Raw genomic sequence first — 15,741 nt, 5'->3', positions numbered from 1 at the left:
GGGAAAGGCACAAGTGTGTTAAAGACATGGTCTCTGGCCCATAAAGGGCTCACAATCTAAAATGGGGTTGGGGGAATGATGACAGACACATGATGGAAGAAACAGCCTTATAAATACTGTAGAAACAATAAGGCAACAACCACAAATATATATGTCCTTCCTCTGAAAATGTCCCGTAACCTTCAGCTCCCCTAAGTATAAATGAGGACTCATTAGCAGTTAGAGATATACCAATTTCCCTCACTTACCATTGACAAAGTCCTTATTTCAGGTTCTTCCCCCCTTCCCCCATATTTTGTCCTGCTCCTTTCCTTATCAGAGCTTCATTTTTCACAGAGTTTGCCATCATGAATTCCTTTATTGTCGTCTTATATTTATAGTGAATAAATTTAGACTTTCATAGACCTCCTTTCAAATTCTAGTAGCCATCCCCTTCTCTTCTTGCTGTTTCTTAATGTAGCCCAGAGACTTCCCTTTGTACCACGTGAAGGTTAGACAAGAGGTTCTCAAGTAAAAGAATTTGGTTTCCATTAGATGGTAAACTCTAATTTAACTCTAAACTCCAGGAGACAGGATGGTGGTGGGGAGGAAGTCTTGTAACTCCTGGAGAGCAGGGACCACTGTGTCTCTTACTTTCAGTATTTTCACGTGCACTGGCATTTGGTAAATTCTAATGAGTGGATGAGATGTCAGATTTGTATCTCTGCAAGCAGAGGACTCCTTAACTCTCATGAAATTCAGAGACTTGGGTAACATAGAAAAGTTTCATGTTAAACTACTAGGTCACTTTTTAAATTACCACTCCAAGTATTCTCCCACTCCCTTCTGTATCACCTTTGGATTTGCTCTCTCTATTCACCCCTCCTTCAGCCCCACAAGAGTTATGTACTTATCCCTAATTTATTTTTATTTATATTGTCTATCTCTCCCATAGTCTATAAGCCTGTGGTCAGGGAACATGCCTACCAGCTCTTTCATAATGTTATTTTGTACTCTCCCAAGCACTTAGTACACTGCTCTACACAGAGTAAGCCCTCAATAAATACAGTTGATTGATTAATAAACGTGAGAGATGAGAAGAAGGTAAATGGGCCTGATAAAAATGAAAGTTGAACTAGCCAGTGGGACCACACAGTTTCACCTGCAGTTCCACTCAAGGGTTTGAGCTACAGCACAGTATTTTATCACAGAATTTCAGGTGAAGTTTTGCATGAATTTTCTTTTACTTTGGACCAGATCCTTCTCCTGTCCACTGCTGCAGAAATCTCTGTCAGTTATAAAGGATATGATGATGCCCTTACAGCCAGCCAGCTTCTTTCTCCCTATGGGATTATACTAGAAATTATCCAGGCTTCTCAGTACTTTGCATTCCATTGGCAAAAACATCACACCACAACTAAGCCTCTGGAAACAAAATCCAAAAGAAGATTTTCCTTAAGAGAACAAGACGAATATTAAATAAAACAAATGAAAATAGGGATTTGTGGCCACTGGATTTAGTTGTGGTTACGACCGTCACTGATTGAGGGCAGAAGATGTATTTCTATCATAATGATAAATGTGCTGTGAAGATAACATTAATGCTTTTTTCTTCTACTTCAACAGAGTCTAGGAGTTGAAACTCTTCCACCTCCTCCCAAACCACCCAATACAGAATTTAATTACAGTGTCGGTTTTAAAGATCTCAGTGGTAAGTGCTGTGGATTTTGTCCTATCTGATTTGAAATGATAGTAATAAAAATGTGCTTTCTACTTGGCTAGATCTTCACAAGACAGGTATTTCTAAACTCTGTACTGTCTTGATCCCCCAGAATAATACATTTGTTTTGTGGCTTTAAAATGTCTTCCATAACGTTTTCATTGGTTGTCTTTTATATTAACACCCTTATTAAGTAGCAAGCGTCCTCTTCTAGATTGTAAACTCCTTGTGGGCAGTAATCATGTCTACCACCTCCCTTGAATTGTACTCCCATAAGAGCGTATTACAGTCCTCTGCACACAGTAAGTGCTTAATAAATGCTATTGATTGATTGAAAAGGGGCCGGCATTTTTATCCCCATTTTGCAGGTGAGGAAACTGAGGCACAGGACTGTTAAGTGACATATCCAAGATGACTCATCAGGCCAGTGGCAGAGATAGACCCAGAATCCATAGCTCCCAACTCATAGCCCAGTGGTTTTTCCATTAGACCACACTCCCTGTTTTATAAACAAGGATCTATTCTTAAGTGCAGGTAATGTCAGGCACACATCAGTCTTTTCAGCCACATAATAGTCATAATAATTAATCATTGTGGTATTTAAGTGCCTACTGCTTGACAACCAGCATACTAGGCACTTGGGTAGATGCAGTCTAGTCAGGTTGGACCCAGTCCCTATCCCCCATGGGGCTCACAGTCTTGGGGGGAAGGAGAACAGGAATTCAGCCCCAGTTTTACAGATGAGGAAACTGAGGCACAGTTCCATTTAAAGAAGGAAGGGGACATTATGCCAAACGTTAACCCATCCTGAAATCTTTGTGATATCATTGGTTGTTTGACTCTGAATGTTGCAAAATATATATATTACAAGTGGCTGACCCAGAAGAGAGTCAGTGTCTCATGCTTTAAGCTTGATTTGTGCAGATCTCAATCACAAGGAGTTGCCTACCTTCCTCATGCAGAAAAACCTTTCTTTAATCCACTCACTGCCAGTAACCTCTCTCTCCTAAGACTCGGGCCTCATTCCCTGACCAATTTTTTCACCTCATCCTTGTAGAAAAGAGGATAGACTTGAAGGGACTTTAATCAGCACAAAAATGCATTATTCAATGCCCCCTCCGCCTGTTTTCAGGCGAGTTTAATTAGGTTACATAGATCAGATTGATAATACCATCCTCAATTTAAAAAGTGAAATGGTGGCACCCTGGCACTAAACCACTCCAGAATTCCCCTTTAGCACAAACAGGTTTCCCAGCTTCCCCCTTGCCATAACCTTGCGATGGCCAGACAAAAATCTCTGCGTTCCCTAGACTGTAAGCCTGGTGTGGGCAGGGATTGTCTCTCTCTGTTGCTGAACTGTACTTTTCAAATGCTTTGTACAGTGCTCTGCACGCAGTAAGTGCTCAATAAATATGATTGGATGAATGAATGACTTCAGGCAGAAAAAAGAACAATGGAACGAGAGTTCTGCCTTTGGCTGTCTTAATTTGGAATGAATTTTGCCCTGTCAAAGGAGTCAGTTCCATTCCTGTAAAGTTCATATCTCCTCCAGTCGTGTGGCCAACTGCCTATGTTTCCACTGGTTTCCAACGGATTGGGGGTTTTCCTTAACAGAGTCATTGAACGCCCTGGAGGACAAGGATCTGGACGCGCTAATGGCTGATCTGGTGGCAGACATCAGCGAAGCTGAACAGAGAACAATCGAGGCCCAGAAGCAGTCGGCCCAGGGCCAGCCAAGCGCAGCCTCCCAGCCCCGACCCGACCAGAGTGTGGCAGCCCCACTCAGTTGCAAGCCGTATGTGGCAGCCCCTGGGACCAGCCTGTACTATGAGGATGACTTGCCCCCTCCACCTGCAGATCCCATCTTAGATCTTCCCCCACCACCTCCCGAACCCCTCAGTAAGGTAAGCCTGCCTGGCCCACTTGCGGTGGTTCCCTTTTCTCTCCCGCCTTCTCTCAGATGCTTTTGGGGAGGAGTGCCGAAGTTCTGAGATTTCTTCCTTGAGGAAGTGCTTGGCTCTGGCTTAACTCCAGGAAAGGATTTTGGAGGCTGCACCCACTGAGTACACATCAGAAGGTTTACTCACTAACTGGCATTGGTAAAAAGCCCCGGAAAGCTTCCTGCTGCTGCCAGGTTTATGTCAGATGGGCCATTTTTAACAAAAAAAAAATTTTACTTACCCTGCCTGTCCGCGGCCCTTGACCCCATACCCCATCTCTCCTGTGGACCCCAAATCTTGAATGCAAAGTGGCCCTCACTCTGAGCTGATTCTCCATTCGTAGACCCAAACCTGCTCTATCTGCCTTTGGGGTTTTTTTTGTTTTTTTTTTAAAAAAAGTCTTGTTCATCCACAGCTCCATCTTTGCCTGTCCTGTCCCATTTCATCCCTCACCATCCTGCTCCTTTGAAGCCAAGCAATAGTGGGAATGGGTCCATCACAGCAGCGACAAGCAAAGCCCCCATCCCTTCCGCCCTTCCTGTTCTTGACACCCCCCAGCTCGGGGGATCAGGGCAGAGAGGGGCTAGAATGGGAACAGCATGGGGGTGAGGAGAGAGGATGAGTTTAAAGGGGGCCAAGGAGAGTTTAAAGGGGGCCAAGGTGGGTGAGAGGAAGAGTGGAGAGGTAGTCATGGTCTTTATTGGAAACAGCCATAAGGAGAAGGTAGAGCAAATAAAAAAATCAGGCTAGAAATGCTTTACTTCTTAACCAGCTGGTAGCAACTAAGAGATTCTGGTGCCAGTGCCAGTTAACAGTGCAGCTCCTTAGAGCATCATTCCCCATCAGGGCCCTCATAGAAGAATCCAACATGCATAGTATCCTATTTGCAGAGTGGCATAAAATAGCAACCTTATTTATGAGTTGAGCATCCAGCGGAACACCAAACTTTGGAAAGTTTGTTTTGCCAAACAAAAGTAGTAGAGGGTTTCAGACTTATCTGGAGAATTCAGGATCATCACTTCAGCTAATATGAATAATTCAGGTAAAAATAGATTGTTGTTTCCTTTTTTACCCAGAGAAATTCCAGTGCTCTGCTTCATTGAAACTGGCATCAAAAGCTACTGCTGTGTCCAACCTAATTAACTTGTATCTTCCCCAGCACTTAGAACAGTGTTGGACACACAGTAAGTGTTTAACAAATACCACAATAATGACAATAATAATATTATAACTGCAGAAGCTCCTTCCAGCAGAATGGAAAGTTCCAGTCCTAATAACTTGAAATTTTGCTTTAGGCAGTAGCAGATCCTTTTCGATTCTAGACATTTCATTTGAGAAGATGTTACCTTGGACGATACAGCATCAGTAATGAACTCATTTTGCTGTGTGGGAGATGATCACTTTCCGTAATAATAATAATGATGATGGTGGTGTTTATTAAGTGCTTACACTGTGCTAGGCACTGAGATAGATACCAAAGTAATCAGATTGGACACAATCCCTGCCCTCCATTGGGATCAATTTCTAAGAACTGGGGTGGACAAGTATTTATCCCCATTTTACAGGTGATGAAATGGAGGCACAGAGAAGATAGTGGCTTGCCCAAAGTCCCACAGCAGGCAAGTGGCGGAGCCAGGTCTAGAACCCAGGTCTCCAGACTGAATGTTATGCTCTTTCCACTAGCCCACACTGCCTCAACTAATTCATGGGTTAACCATTTTTATTCAGGTTTTCCCTCTTGTTCCCACCGTATACATACTGATGGTCTACGATGTCTGTGTCTTCCCTATTAGATTGTAAATAATAACTGTCATTGTGGTGTTAAGAGCATAGTAGATGACAAGCATTTTGCATAAAATTAAAATAATCAAATTGGTCACAAAGGAGGGCATCATGTTTCCTGCATTCATTGTATGTTTCCCAGTATACAGTGCAGTGCTCTGCACACAGTAAGCACTTGGTAAATGTGAATATTGAAATAGAACTAGGAAAACCTTCAATTGCTGTTTCGAGTATTTTGTTTGTATAATTTTTACCTTGTACAATGAGAGGCGAAAAGTAGCAGATGGATGTTTTTAAGAAAACAAAGCCATTAATCCTAAAACAAGATCACCACTGTAGTCCCAGGGACTCAAAAGCCTTTATAGTCTTTCTTCTGAGCCAAAATGAACAGCTCATGTGCCAAATACAATATGCAATCAATAAGTCCTTGAAGTGAGGCTGAAACTCTTGTGTCCAAAGAAAAATCACACTCATAAAAAAGAAAACTGGTGAAGATTTATTTTTTAAAAAGCCTATGTTAGCAAATCATGTCTGCTAGAGTTTGTTTGAGCCACAGAACCTGAGCAGTTATCTTTTATCCCTGCCCGTGGCTTGTTGGCTGAAAACTCTTGGGCTGGCACAAGTGTGTCCAGGGTTTTATGGCTTCTATGCTTCACTTCTGCCCTAAACACTACTGTTGGGCTCATAATAATAATAATAATAACAATAATGATTCTGGTATTTGTTAAATGCCTCCAATGTCCCAGGCACTGCACTAAGTGCTGAGATAGATACAAGGTAATTTGGTTGGACACCATTTTTGTCCCACATAGGGCTCACAGCCTTAATCCCTCTTTTAAAGATGAGGTAACTGCGGTCCAGGAAAGTGAAGTGACTTGCCCAAGGTCACCAGAAAAGTGGCAGAGCCAGAATTAAAGCATAGGTCCTTCTGACTCCTAGGCCCATGCTTTATCCACTAGACCATGCTGCTTCTCAGGGTTCCCAGTGAGTCAGTTCCACAGTTCCCCTCATCAATAGCATTTACTAAGCACTTACTATGGGAAGAGCACTGTATTGAGTGCTTGGCAGAGTACAACAGAAGCTGGTAAGACACAGTCCCTGCTTTCAAGAAACTGACAGTTAAATGGGATGTGGGCAGATAACAGTGATTTTCCGCTAGTGGGAACAGTGAATGAATGGACTACGAAAATCAATAATATATCCAAGTGCTAAATATAGCTAGCTGTTGAAATGACAAGACACGAGGGTAGTGGAAGTTAATTGGGGAATGTCTCCTGAAGAAGGCATTGATTATTAGTCACAAACAAATTCAGTAGTATTTATTGAGCGCTTACTATGTGCAGAGGACTGTACTAAGCGCTTGGAATGTTCAAACAAAGCAGCACCTGGCATTTGACAGTCAGATGAATGGTGAGAATCTTAGTAAGTGGGCAGTCACAACAAATTGGGAACAAAAACTGCAAGCTAAGGAAAGAAAAAGTGTATAGTTTTAGAAAACAAGTAGATGTGGGTCATGATTTTCATTAGTGCTCCACCTGAATCAAAGCTGTGGGAGTTGATGGAGTATTTGGGTGAGAACTTGCCAATTCTATTGTTGGTTTTGTAGAACATGATGAAGTGTGGAAATGAGTCTTCAGTAGTTTAAAACTTTTTTTCTTAGAGTACATAGAGCTTATCCTTGGTTTCAGTGTATAATGCTTAATCGTGGTTTCTTTAATATAGAGCCCAGGGATGTCCCATATGCTCATTAAAGAAAGAGTAGGGCTCCAAGGAGTTTTTGCTAGATTGCTGCTTTCCATGGATGTTGCTCACATATTCCCCACAGGCCAAGGTGAAGTTACACACCTAGATGAGAGTTCAAACAAGAAAGTGAGTGACAGCACTGAAATGCCCAAGCGTTTTCTGGAGTGGGAACTCCTTATTTTAGCCTTTCCCTTCTTCCTCAACAAGATGAGAACACCTGTCACACATAAAGTTATCAAAAACAAGTGTTTTCAAAAGATTCTTTCTCACCATCCCTGGTGCCTTGAGCCTTGGGAGCAGAAAACTCTCCGCCCTCCATTTTCATATATGACAAGAATGATGGAGTTTGAGGTCTTTCTGATCCTCCAGCTTCAGTTCTGTTCACTGTGTCATCGTTCCACACAGATGAAAAACTGTCAAGGAGGTAGGTGCCCTGGCCTCTCTGGGTGACCCATCCAGTTTTTAAATTTTTCTTGAATCTAACCTAAATCCCTCCTCCTGCAACTAAAGTCCATCTCCACTCTTTGTCGTCAAAGAATCCCTGTTCTAGGGAGAAGCTGCTCCCCGTTCTCTAGTTAAAAGTCCATTCCTTGAAAACCACTACTTTGCATTTTCTTCTCCAGATGAAATAATTTCAGTTCCCTCGGATTTTCTCCTAGGCCCAGCATCTAGTCTTGGGGACTCCAGGACAGGCATGGCTGAGTGGTATGGGAGGGCTACCTCGCAGTCACATACTGCCCATCTGTTATACACTTGTTTGTAACCAAAGCGCTTCATTGCCAACCATGGTCAATTTGTTTTCCTTTAAATCCTCGAGACCGACTTCTGTGCTACCTTTCTTATATTGTGAGTCCCTTGAGTGCCAGGGATCAGTTCAACAATCACCGATATTTGCTTTCCCTATGCTTAATACAGTACTGCGTGTACGATAAGTATTTAATGAACACTACTGCTACTCTCATCACCCAGCCACCTAGCTCCGCCTGGTGCTTAGGCAGTTTTTCCCTTGCTTCTGTCCTTGCTGTCTCCCTGCTGACCAGGAACTCTTTCTCCACTTTACCTACATTGGCCTCAAGGTGGATTTGACACTTGGCCATTCCTTCGTTGGTTCAGAAGAAAATTATAGTCAGTGATAAAATTGTAATTCATGATTAAAATATGCTTATTCTGAATTTATGATGGAATGCACATGGCACAATCAATAACAATAAAAATTGCTGATTGCCTGAAGATGTGCCCCTCTAGGTTGAAGCCTAAGGGACCTATTGGGAAATCTGACCTTGGAGATTGGGGAATAGGAATAACACAAAGTGACCACGGACGAATGACACTAAAGATACTTTGTTGGAGCTTTTGATGGGGGAAATCAGGTGTCTCCTTTTCATTTCAGGAAGATGAAGAAGCCCAAGCCAAATCAGACAAAATAAAGCTTGCACTGGAAAAACTGAAAGAGGCCAAAGTTAAAAAGGTAAGAAATAGCAAAATTCTTTTTTCTTTAAATTTAGCTTAACAGATTTTTTGTGTGTTTAGTATTCAGCCGACTGGTGAGGATTTTGGAATAGTTTCTTTCCCAGTTAATTCTTATAGAGAAAGAAAAGTTAACAATATTTTAAAGTCATTAAATGATTAAGGGAGTGTCAGCTAGTAATTAACCTGAAAAAATTAGGACTCTTCAATCTGGAAAATTTAAGTTGAACAGGGACACGATTGATGTTTACAAAATGAAGAAAGGGGTTGATAGATCAGATGTGGAATTGTTGTTCTCCAGATCACACAGTTCCAGGACAAGAGGGCACCGCTTGAAACTTGTAGTTTCAAAACAATCAAAGGGAAACACTTCTAAACTCAGTGAGTGAAAAGAATCTAGTCTTCATTCCCACATGGAGTTGGGCAGACAGAAAATACCAATTGGCTCAGGAGGGGTTTAGATTTTATAAATGATTAGGTCTTTTGGAGGTTATTTAGGGGAAAAGCTGGGAATGGTAGATGGGACTTCAGTAACCAGGCGGAAGGATGCCCTGGAGGGGAACCATCGCACTGTTCCTCTAAGTGTCATTTTGTCATTGTTGGAGACCAAACACTGCTGGGCTGGAGGTCCTATGTGTCTGACCCGGTAATGGCATTTCTCCTTCTACTGTTTTACTATTCATCTTCCTCCCCTCCTTCCTCCCAATCTTCAAGGGTTTGGTGTTGCAAGAAACGGATCAGGAAAGAATGAAAGATGTCTAACAGGTCCCACAACTGGCCATAGAGCTTTTATCTGCTAATCTGCTGCTGCTGCTTGCCAGTGTTGAATTTCTCATCTGCAGGTCTTTCCAGAATAGTTCATATTTGGTGGCTCTGGTGTTTTTTTGCATCTCTCACTACATAATGTTTGTGTTCAAATTATCCAGGCTGATTGCCGGTCATCTTGGAGGGGTGTGTTTCCCAGTGATCGGTGGCTTTTTGTGGCTTTCAATGTTGTTTCATTGTGTCTGTCCTTGAAGAATGCCTCTGCTTTCATGGCTTATATTTGCTCTCCTTTAGCTCATTCATAATAGCAAGGAGACACAGGATTAAGGGGAGCCAGGAAACCTGGATTCTATTCCCACTCCACCTTTCACCCTGCTTTGTGACCTTGGACAAATCTTTTAACCTCTCTGGGCCTCAGTGGCCTCTTATGTATAACACCTGCTTTTCCCTGCCTCTGAAAAGATAAGTTGATGTGAAAAAGCTTTGGAAAACTGAGTGCTTTGAATTTAAATTAGCATTATTATCATCATCCAACCTTCTAACATGTCCAGCATTGAGCAAGGCTTTGATGTTGGTGGATTATTAATACTCCAGGACACATAATGCAGTTCTAAACTAAGGCAAATTGTTAACTGTTTGAAATCTCAACTTCATTTTTCACCTCACCAGGGGATTCTCAAACCACCATTTCAGTTGTTTTAGGTTACTGACTAGTGGAAAATGTGTGTCCTTGCACCTGTGTTCTTAAATGAGAAAGTCTTGAATAATATTTCCAGACTGAAAGCTGAACACTATATGAACATTGGCCATTGATTTTAATCATTACATCAAAAAGAAAAGCTCCAAAGTAGGCCATGGCAGAAGTATGAAAATGTTTGGTTCTGGGCCACTGAACTGCTTTGCCAACTGAGAATAATGCTGCACATGTTTTGCGGGGTTAGATAAAGGAAGACAGGAAGACACTTGCTAGATAACAGTAATTATATGTTATGCAAAAAAATCAAATCTACTTCTGTGAAAGATAGTCTGCAGATTAAACAAATGGCAGCAGCTAGTTCCTGCTGTACTTCAGAAAGCTGAAAAATCTTAGGAGAAGCTACTTAGTGTAGTTAAATGATAGTGCTAAAATTTAAGCACCATGAATTTTGTTACAGCACAGGAGAAACAAAGAAGAAATAACTGAAGGGAAGGGGATCAAAAAGCTCAATTGTGTATTTGTTATGATTTCACTTCCCTGTGGATTTCTGAAATCAGGTCCATCTGGTGCAGTACTAAGAAAATGTCAGATGTTCATGATTGGATGGGTTGTTTACACCTGATGCTTCCACTTCCTCTCATCCAACTCCCTCCACGAGTTTCTACAGCCTGGCTTCCCCTTCATTCTCCTCAGATCACTTTCTATCCCAGGTCACCAGTGGCCTCATTCTCATCAAATCTAACCGACTCTCCTCCACCCTCCTCTCCTCTCCTCCACCCTCCTCTCCTCTCCTCCACCCTCCTCTCCTCCATCCTCCTCTCCTCTCCTCCCCTCCACCCTCCTCTCCTCCACCTTCCTTTCCTCCTTCAGTTGCCCTGATAATTTTTTTTTTTCAGAAACATCTCTCTGCTGCTACTTCCCCTCCTCAGAATACTCTGATGCTTGTCCATTTCTCTGCATCCAGCAGAAACTCCTCACCATTGGCTTCAAGGCATTCAGTCAATTCTGCCTACTAATGATCTTTTCTCCACTTCATCTCAGTTCGCACATTGTTCTCAAATCAGCCTACTCACTGTGCTTCGCTCTTATCGCTCACTGGTGACCTCTTGCTCAAGCCCTCCCTTCTTCCTGGAACTCCCTGTCTCAGCATATTCAACAGATCACTGCACTCATCCTTCCTGACTCTTCTCTCATGTCCACACCCAATGCTTCCCTGCAACTGCTGCACTAGTTTCTCTCTCTGTCTCTCACACACACATTCTCTCTCTCTCAAACTGATGTCCTTACCTTCAGATTTCATTATGTCCTCGTACCTGTAATTTATTTTTGTTTCTCTCTCCCCTGATAGATTGTAAACTCCTCTAGGGCAAGTATCATGTGTACTATCTCTACTAAACTTTCCCAAACACTCAGTTAAGTACTCTGCATCCAGGAAGCAATCAATAAATAATGATTGATAAACCAAAACTTGCTTATAAAAAGGAAGGCCCAAATGGGAGAAGAGCTGGAAGAGTCTTCAAAGCAACCTGCAGAGTTTTGATGCCTATTGGCTGTACCCTGAGCATTGATAGGGCAGCTTTCCTCCATGGAACAAGAGATGGGCTTATACTCTTGTTTTGTCTAAAGGTCCCTTGATCTTCCTGACAAACAGAACAGTTCCGTTGGAGGAGAATAGCTGTTTGAGTGTTGAGATAAATTGTTGCTTGGGAGATGATGAACTCAGGTGTAGAGGGGGAGCAAGAGAGTTTGGGGGTAAATTTGAGAAACTACTTTAAATTGTCCCTCCAGAACAGCAGAAAACACAGACTTCTCCCCACCTCCACCTTGTTCAGCTCCTTGCCCTCCTCTTGGGGACAAGTTGTCAGTGACCTAATTTTTCCTCCTCATCACTGGCAAAGCTTACAGGCAACTTGCTTACTGTAAATATTGCCAGAGAAAGTGCAGTAAATTAGAAGTGTAATATTCTCCATTTTCTAAGCAATTGACAACTCCTTGGCATACTAGTCCATTACAGATTTTATAAGTCATTCAGCTTGCAAAAGTCCATGAAGCTATTAAGGGTGGATTGTATCCCCACCCAGGCCACTGGGACCCCTCGCCGCTAACTTGGGCAGTGATTATTTGCTGGCCCCTGTCCCATTCATTTAAGCTTTTGTAATATGTGGGAATTGGGCCCAAGATGTAGTTTCATTATATCTGGAAAGAACCCCACAGTTTTTCAATACTAGTAGACAATTTTCCCCTACTTTGAAAGATAACATGCCTGCTGTTGAGAAATCCCAGGCAAGGGTGGAATGCTTCACTCCTCCATGAAGTCACCAGAGAGAATTTACTTGGTGCAGTGTAATGTTTAATTTCCCTGGCCCCAGCCCAGGATGTTTTCTGTAGGAATTATAGTTTAGTTGGAAAGAATAATTTTAGCAAAGAGTGATAGCCAACCCTTGGACAGACAGCAGTCTGGATATGGACAAGATTTAGAACTTCACTAAGAAACTCTCCAAAACCCAGTTTCTAAGGGCAGATATTTATCGTCTTTACCTATGTATTTTATTTTAACCGAACAATTCTCCAAAACACTGAAAAATGTAAAGGAATGCAGTAAAAACATGTGAAGAACCTTTCCAGCAGTCCAAAAAGAAAAAAGAAACAAAAACCAAGCTCAGCCCCCCGATTGAGATGAAAGTGTCTGTTGGCCCCAGGCTCAGGATTTTCTCAGTTTTTCACCAGAGTTGAAAAGTAAGACTATGAACATCATGCGGGACGGGGACTGTCCAACCTAATTAACTTATACCTTCTCAAGTTCTTGGAACAGTGATTGGCACATAGTAAGTGCTTAACAAATACCATAAAAAAGAGCTTCTCCTGGAATAAATACTCTGAGTGGAGGAGGCTCAATAGTGTGAGTTGAATTCGCTCCCCCACTTTTTTTGGAAATTGAAGGGATCTGAAAGGAGGCTTGTGCTTCAAGTGTGCGAGGCAGTGCGTGTGTGCCTTGGGCCGAGATTCAGCCTGGCAGGTGCATGGCCTAGTGGCTAGAGCCCGGGTCTTGCAGTCAGAAGGACCTGGGTTCTAATCTCAGCTCAGACCCTTGTGTGCTCTGTGACTTTGGGCAAGCAATTTCACTTCTCTGTGCCTGTTAGCTCATCTGTAAAGTGGGGATTAAAACTGTGAGCCCCATGTGGGACAGGGGCTGTGTCCCACCCAATTTGCTTGTATCCACCCCAGAGCGTAGTTCAGTGCCTGGCACATAGCGCTTAATAAATATCACAATAATTATTATTACGAGAGAGACCACGGGCCTTTGGCAACAGTTGGGATTGCGGACCACTTGTTTCTCCTTTCATTTTTGAGTGACGTTAACTAGAGCATAAAGGGCACTGTCTTCCTTGAGGCTGACTCAAAAACTTATAGAAATTAGAAGGATTCATAGAATCCTAGTGCAGTCAAGGAAATCAATCCCATCAGTGGTATTTCCCTCTCTGTGCAGAGCACTGTATTAAGCACTTGGGAAAGTACAATAAAAACGAGTTATTAGATGCAATAAATGCTTCAGCAAGTTTCCTCACAGAAAGTTCTTGAGGTCCCATGAAGCTCTAGGAAACTCATTTTAGCCCCATCCTGTTGAGAATTGCCTGTGTACATGACCTGTGGGCATAGCCTCCCAACTTTTCTTTCCCTTAACTAAACATTATCATTAAATGTAATATCTAAAGCTTCAGTGGTTCATTTGGCCTCCTGCCCTGAGTGATAATGTGCCATCTGAACTGCCACACCTTGCTTTTGAGTGAAATTGCAGAATTTCATCCATACCTTTCTTTAAAGCTGAATTCGGTTTTCAGGTAGTTTTTAAAGACATTTAAAGGGCATTTTTGATGCCACTTTTATTCAAAGACTCATATCGGTCTACTCCTCTGGGTCACGGCAGTACCGAGTGTCTAGTTATGGTGCGCTTGATCTCTGGTCTCCCTCCTGCAGTTGGCTAGTCTTTACCTCTGGATTCTTATCGCCTTTCTCAGCTCGTTGTCAAGGTGCACATGAACGACAACAGTACCAAGTCGCTAATGTTGGATGAAAGGCAGACGGCGCGAGATGTTTTAGACAATCTTTTCGAGAAAACCCACTGCAACTGTAACGTGGAGTGGTGTCTCTATGAAAAATACCCAGAGCTTCAAATTGGTAAGTTCCATGGCTTTGACGATGATTCTGAACGGATTGTAATCTATCACCCAACGGTCGGTGCGTTTGTGGTAAATTCTTGGTTACTTAAGCGTGATCAACAAAGTGGAAAGCCTAGGTAGTTAGCTTCACCCGGGGTCTGTCTCAGATTTAATACCTTATCTGGGATTTATTTTTGGCGGAGAGACATCAGGCACAACAGATGGCCTGACTGGTAGGCATGTGAATGCTTTTGCATTGCTCCTTGAATGGTCCCATTAAAGAGGGGACTTGACAAGGTGATACTTCTCGGCGCAGCCCCCGGTATCCAAACAGATCGTGGGAGGCCGTAAGCATCTGTCAGCTCTCGTTCTCTTCCCAAGAGTGCTTCCCTCGACTGGAGAGCATCAAACCACCACCGCACTACCCACTGTCATCCATTTTGATTTTTTACCAAAATGGCATTTCGGCAGCCCAACTAGAGAAAGAAAACGCCTGACCTATATCTTCACGTGGCTGCTCAGTCCAGCAGCCAAGTCATGAAGGGCTAAAGAGTAGAGGGAAGAAACCGAGGGGCAGGGGTCAAAACAGTTCTCTGTTCCCCTTCCCCTCTCCTCTTGTTTCCTGTCCTTGCCCCCCAGAGAAATCCCTGATGAACCACTGAAGCTTTAGATATTATATTTAATGATAATGTTTAGTTAAGGGAAAGAAAAATTGGGAGATATCCCTGAGAAAAGAGTTGTGGGGGAGAGAAGGAAAGCGAGTTGTCACAGTACTACCAGGGCCTGCTACTGCTTTTACCATCCAGTCACTGCTCGACAGACCTTGATGCACTTGAGGATAGGGGCAGGTGCTATAAAGGGGCATGCTTGAGGGCAGGGAATGGGGTCTAATTAGAATCAATTCATGGTGTTTATTGAGTGCCTCCTGTGGGCAAAGCACCGTACAAAGCGCTTGGCAAGTACAGCACAGCAGAATTGGCAGACCCATCCACTGAATCTACCCAGATGCCGGATTCCTATTGATGATAACAATATTAAGCCTCATAATTGCTTCTGTGTCAACACAAGAGTGCAAAAGCAGTGCACCTTTATATCCTGCCAGAGATTCTCCTGCTGAATACATTTTAATGAACATTAGAGTAACCTGTAAAGTAGGGGGAAAGCAAAATGCTTGTTCTCAACAAACGATATGGATAGAATGTTGAAGCACCCGGGGGACTTGCAAATTGAACATGGACAAGGTTTTCCTGAGTACTTCATTGGGTCTGATGGGGCCTGGGTGGGGAGGGGAGCCAGTGGTCCCCATAAGCCTTACAAGGTTCCTTTCTCATTTCACCAGAGAGGTTTTTTGAAGACCATGAGAACGTGGTGGAAATCTTAACAGACTGGACAAGAGATACTGAAAATAAAGTGTTGTTTTTGGAGAAAGATGAAAAATATGCTGTCTTTAAAAATCCTCAGGTAAGGAAATTTGTAGATTCAGAAGCTTGG

The 15,741-nt window shown here is 42.8% G+C and overlaps 1 protein-coding gene across 4 annotated transcripts in view; it reads left to right on the top strand.

The window, feature by feature from the left end:
* The window catches only part of LOC100075248 (amyloid beta precursor protein binding family B member 1 interacting protein), a 111,155-nt gene that overhangs the window by 69,140 nt on the left and 26,274 nt on the right, over nt 1-15,741 (top strand). For all 4 annotated transcript variants that reach the window (XM_007667753.4, XM_029077545.2, XM_007667754.4 and 1 more), the window contains 5 exons: nt 1,606-1,690; nt 3,314-3,603; nt 8,555-8,632; nt 14,110-14,269; nt 15,590-15,711. In XM_007667753.4, the coding sequence (XP_007665943.1) occupies nt 1,606-1,690; nt 3,314-3,603; nt 8,555-8,632; nt 14,110-14,269; nt 15,590-15,711 (735 nt within the window). The remainder of the gene's footprint in view (nt 1-1,605; nt 1,691-3,313; nt 3,604-8,554; nt 8,633-14,109; nt 14,270-15,589; nt 15,712-15,741) is intronic.

Source organism: Ornithorhynchus anatinus, chromosome 13 (assembly GCF_004115215.2).
Source record: "Ornithorhynchus anatinus isolate Pmale09 chromosome 13, mOrnAna1.pri.v4, whole genome shotgun sequence".
In the NCBI taxonomy this organism is placed as follows: Eukaryota; Metazoa; Chordata; class Mammalia; order Monotremata; family Ornithorhynchidae; genus Ornithorhynchus; species Ornithorhynchus anatinus.
This window is presented reverse-complemented; position numbering and strand designations above follow the sequence as displayed.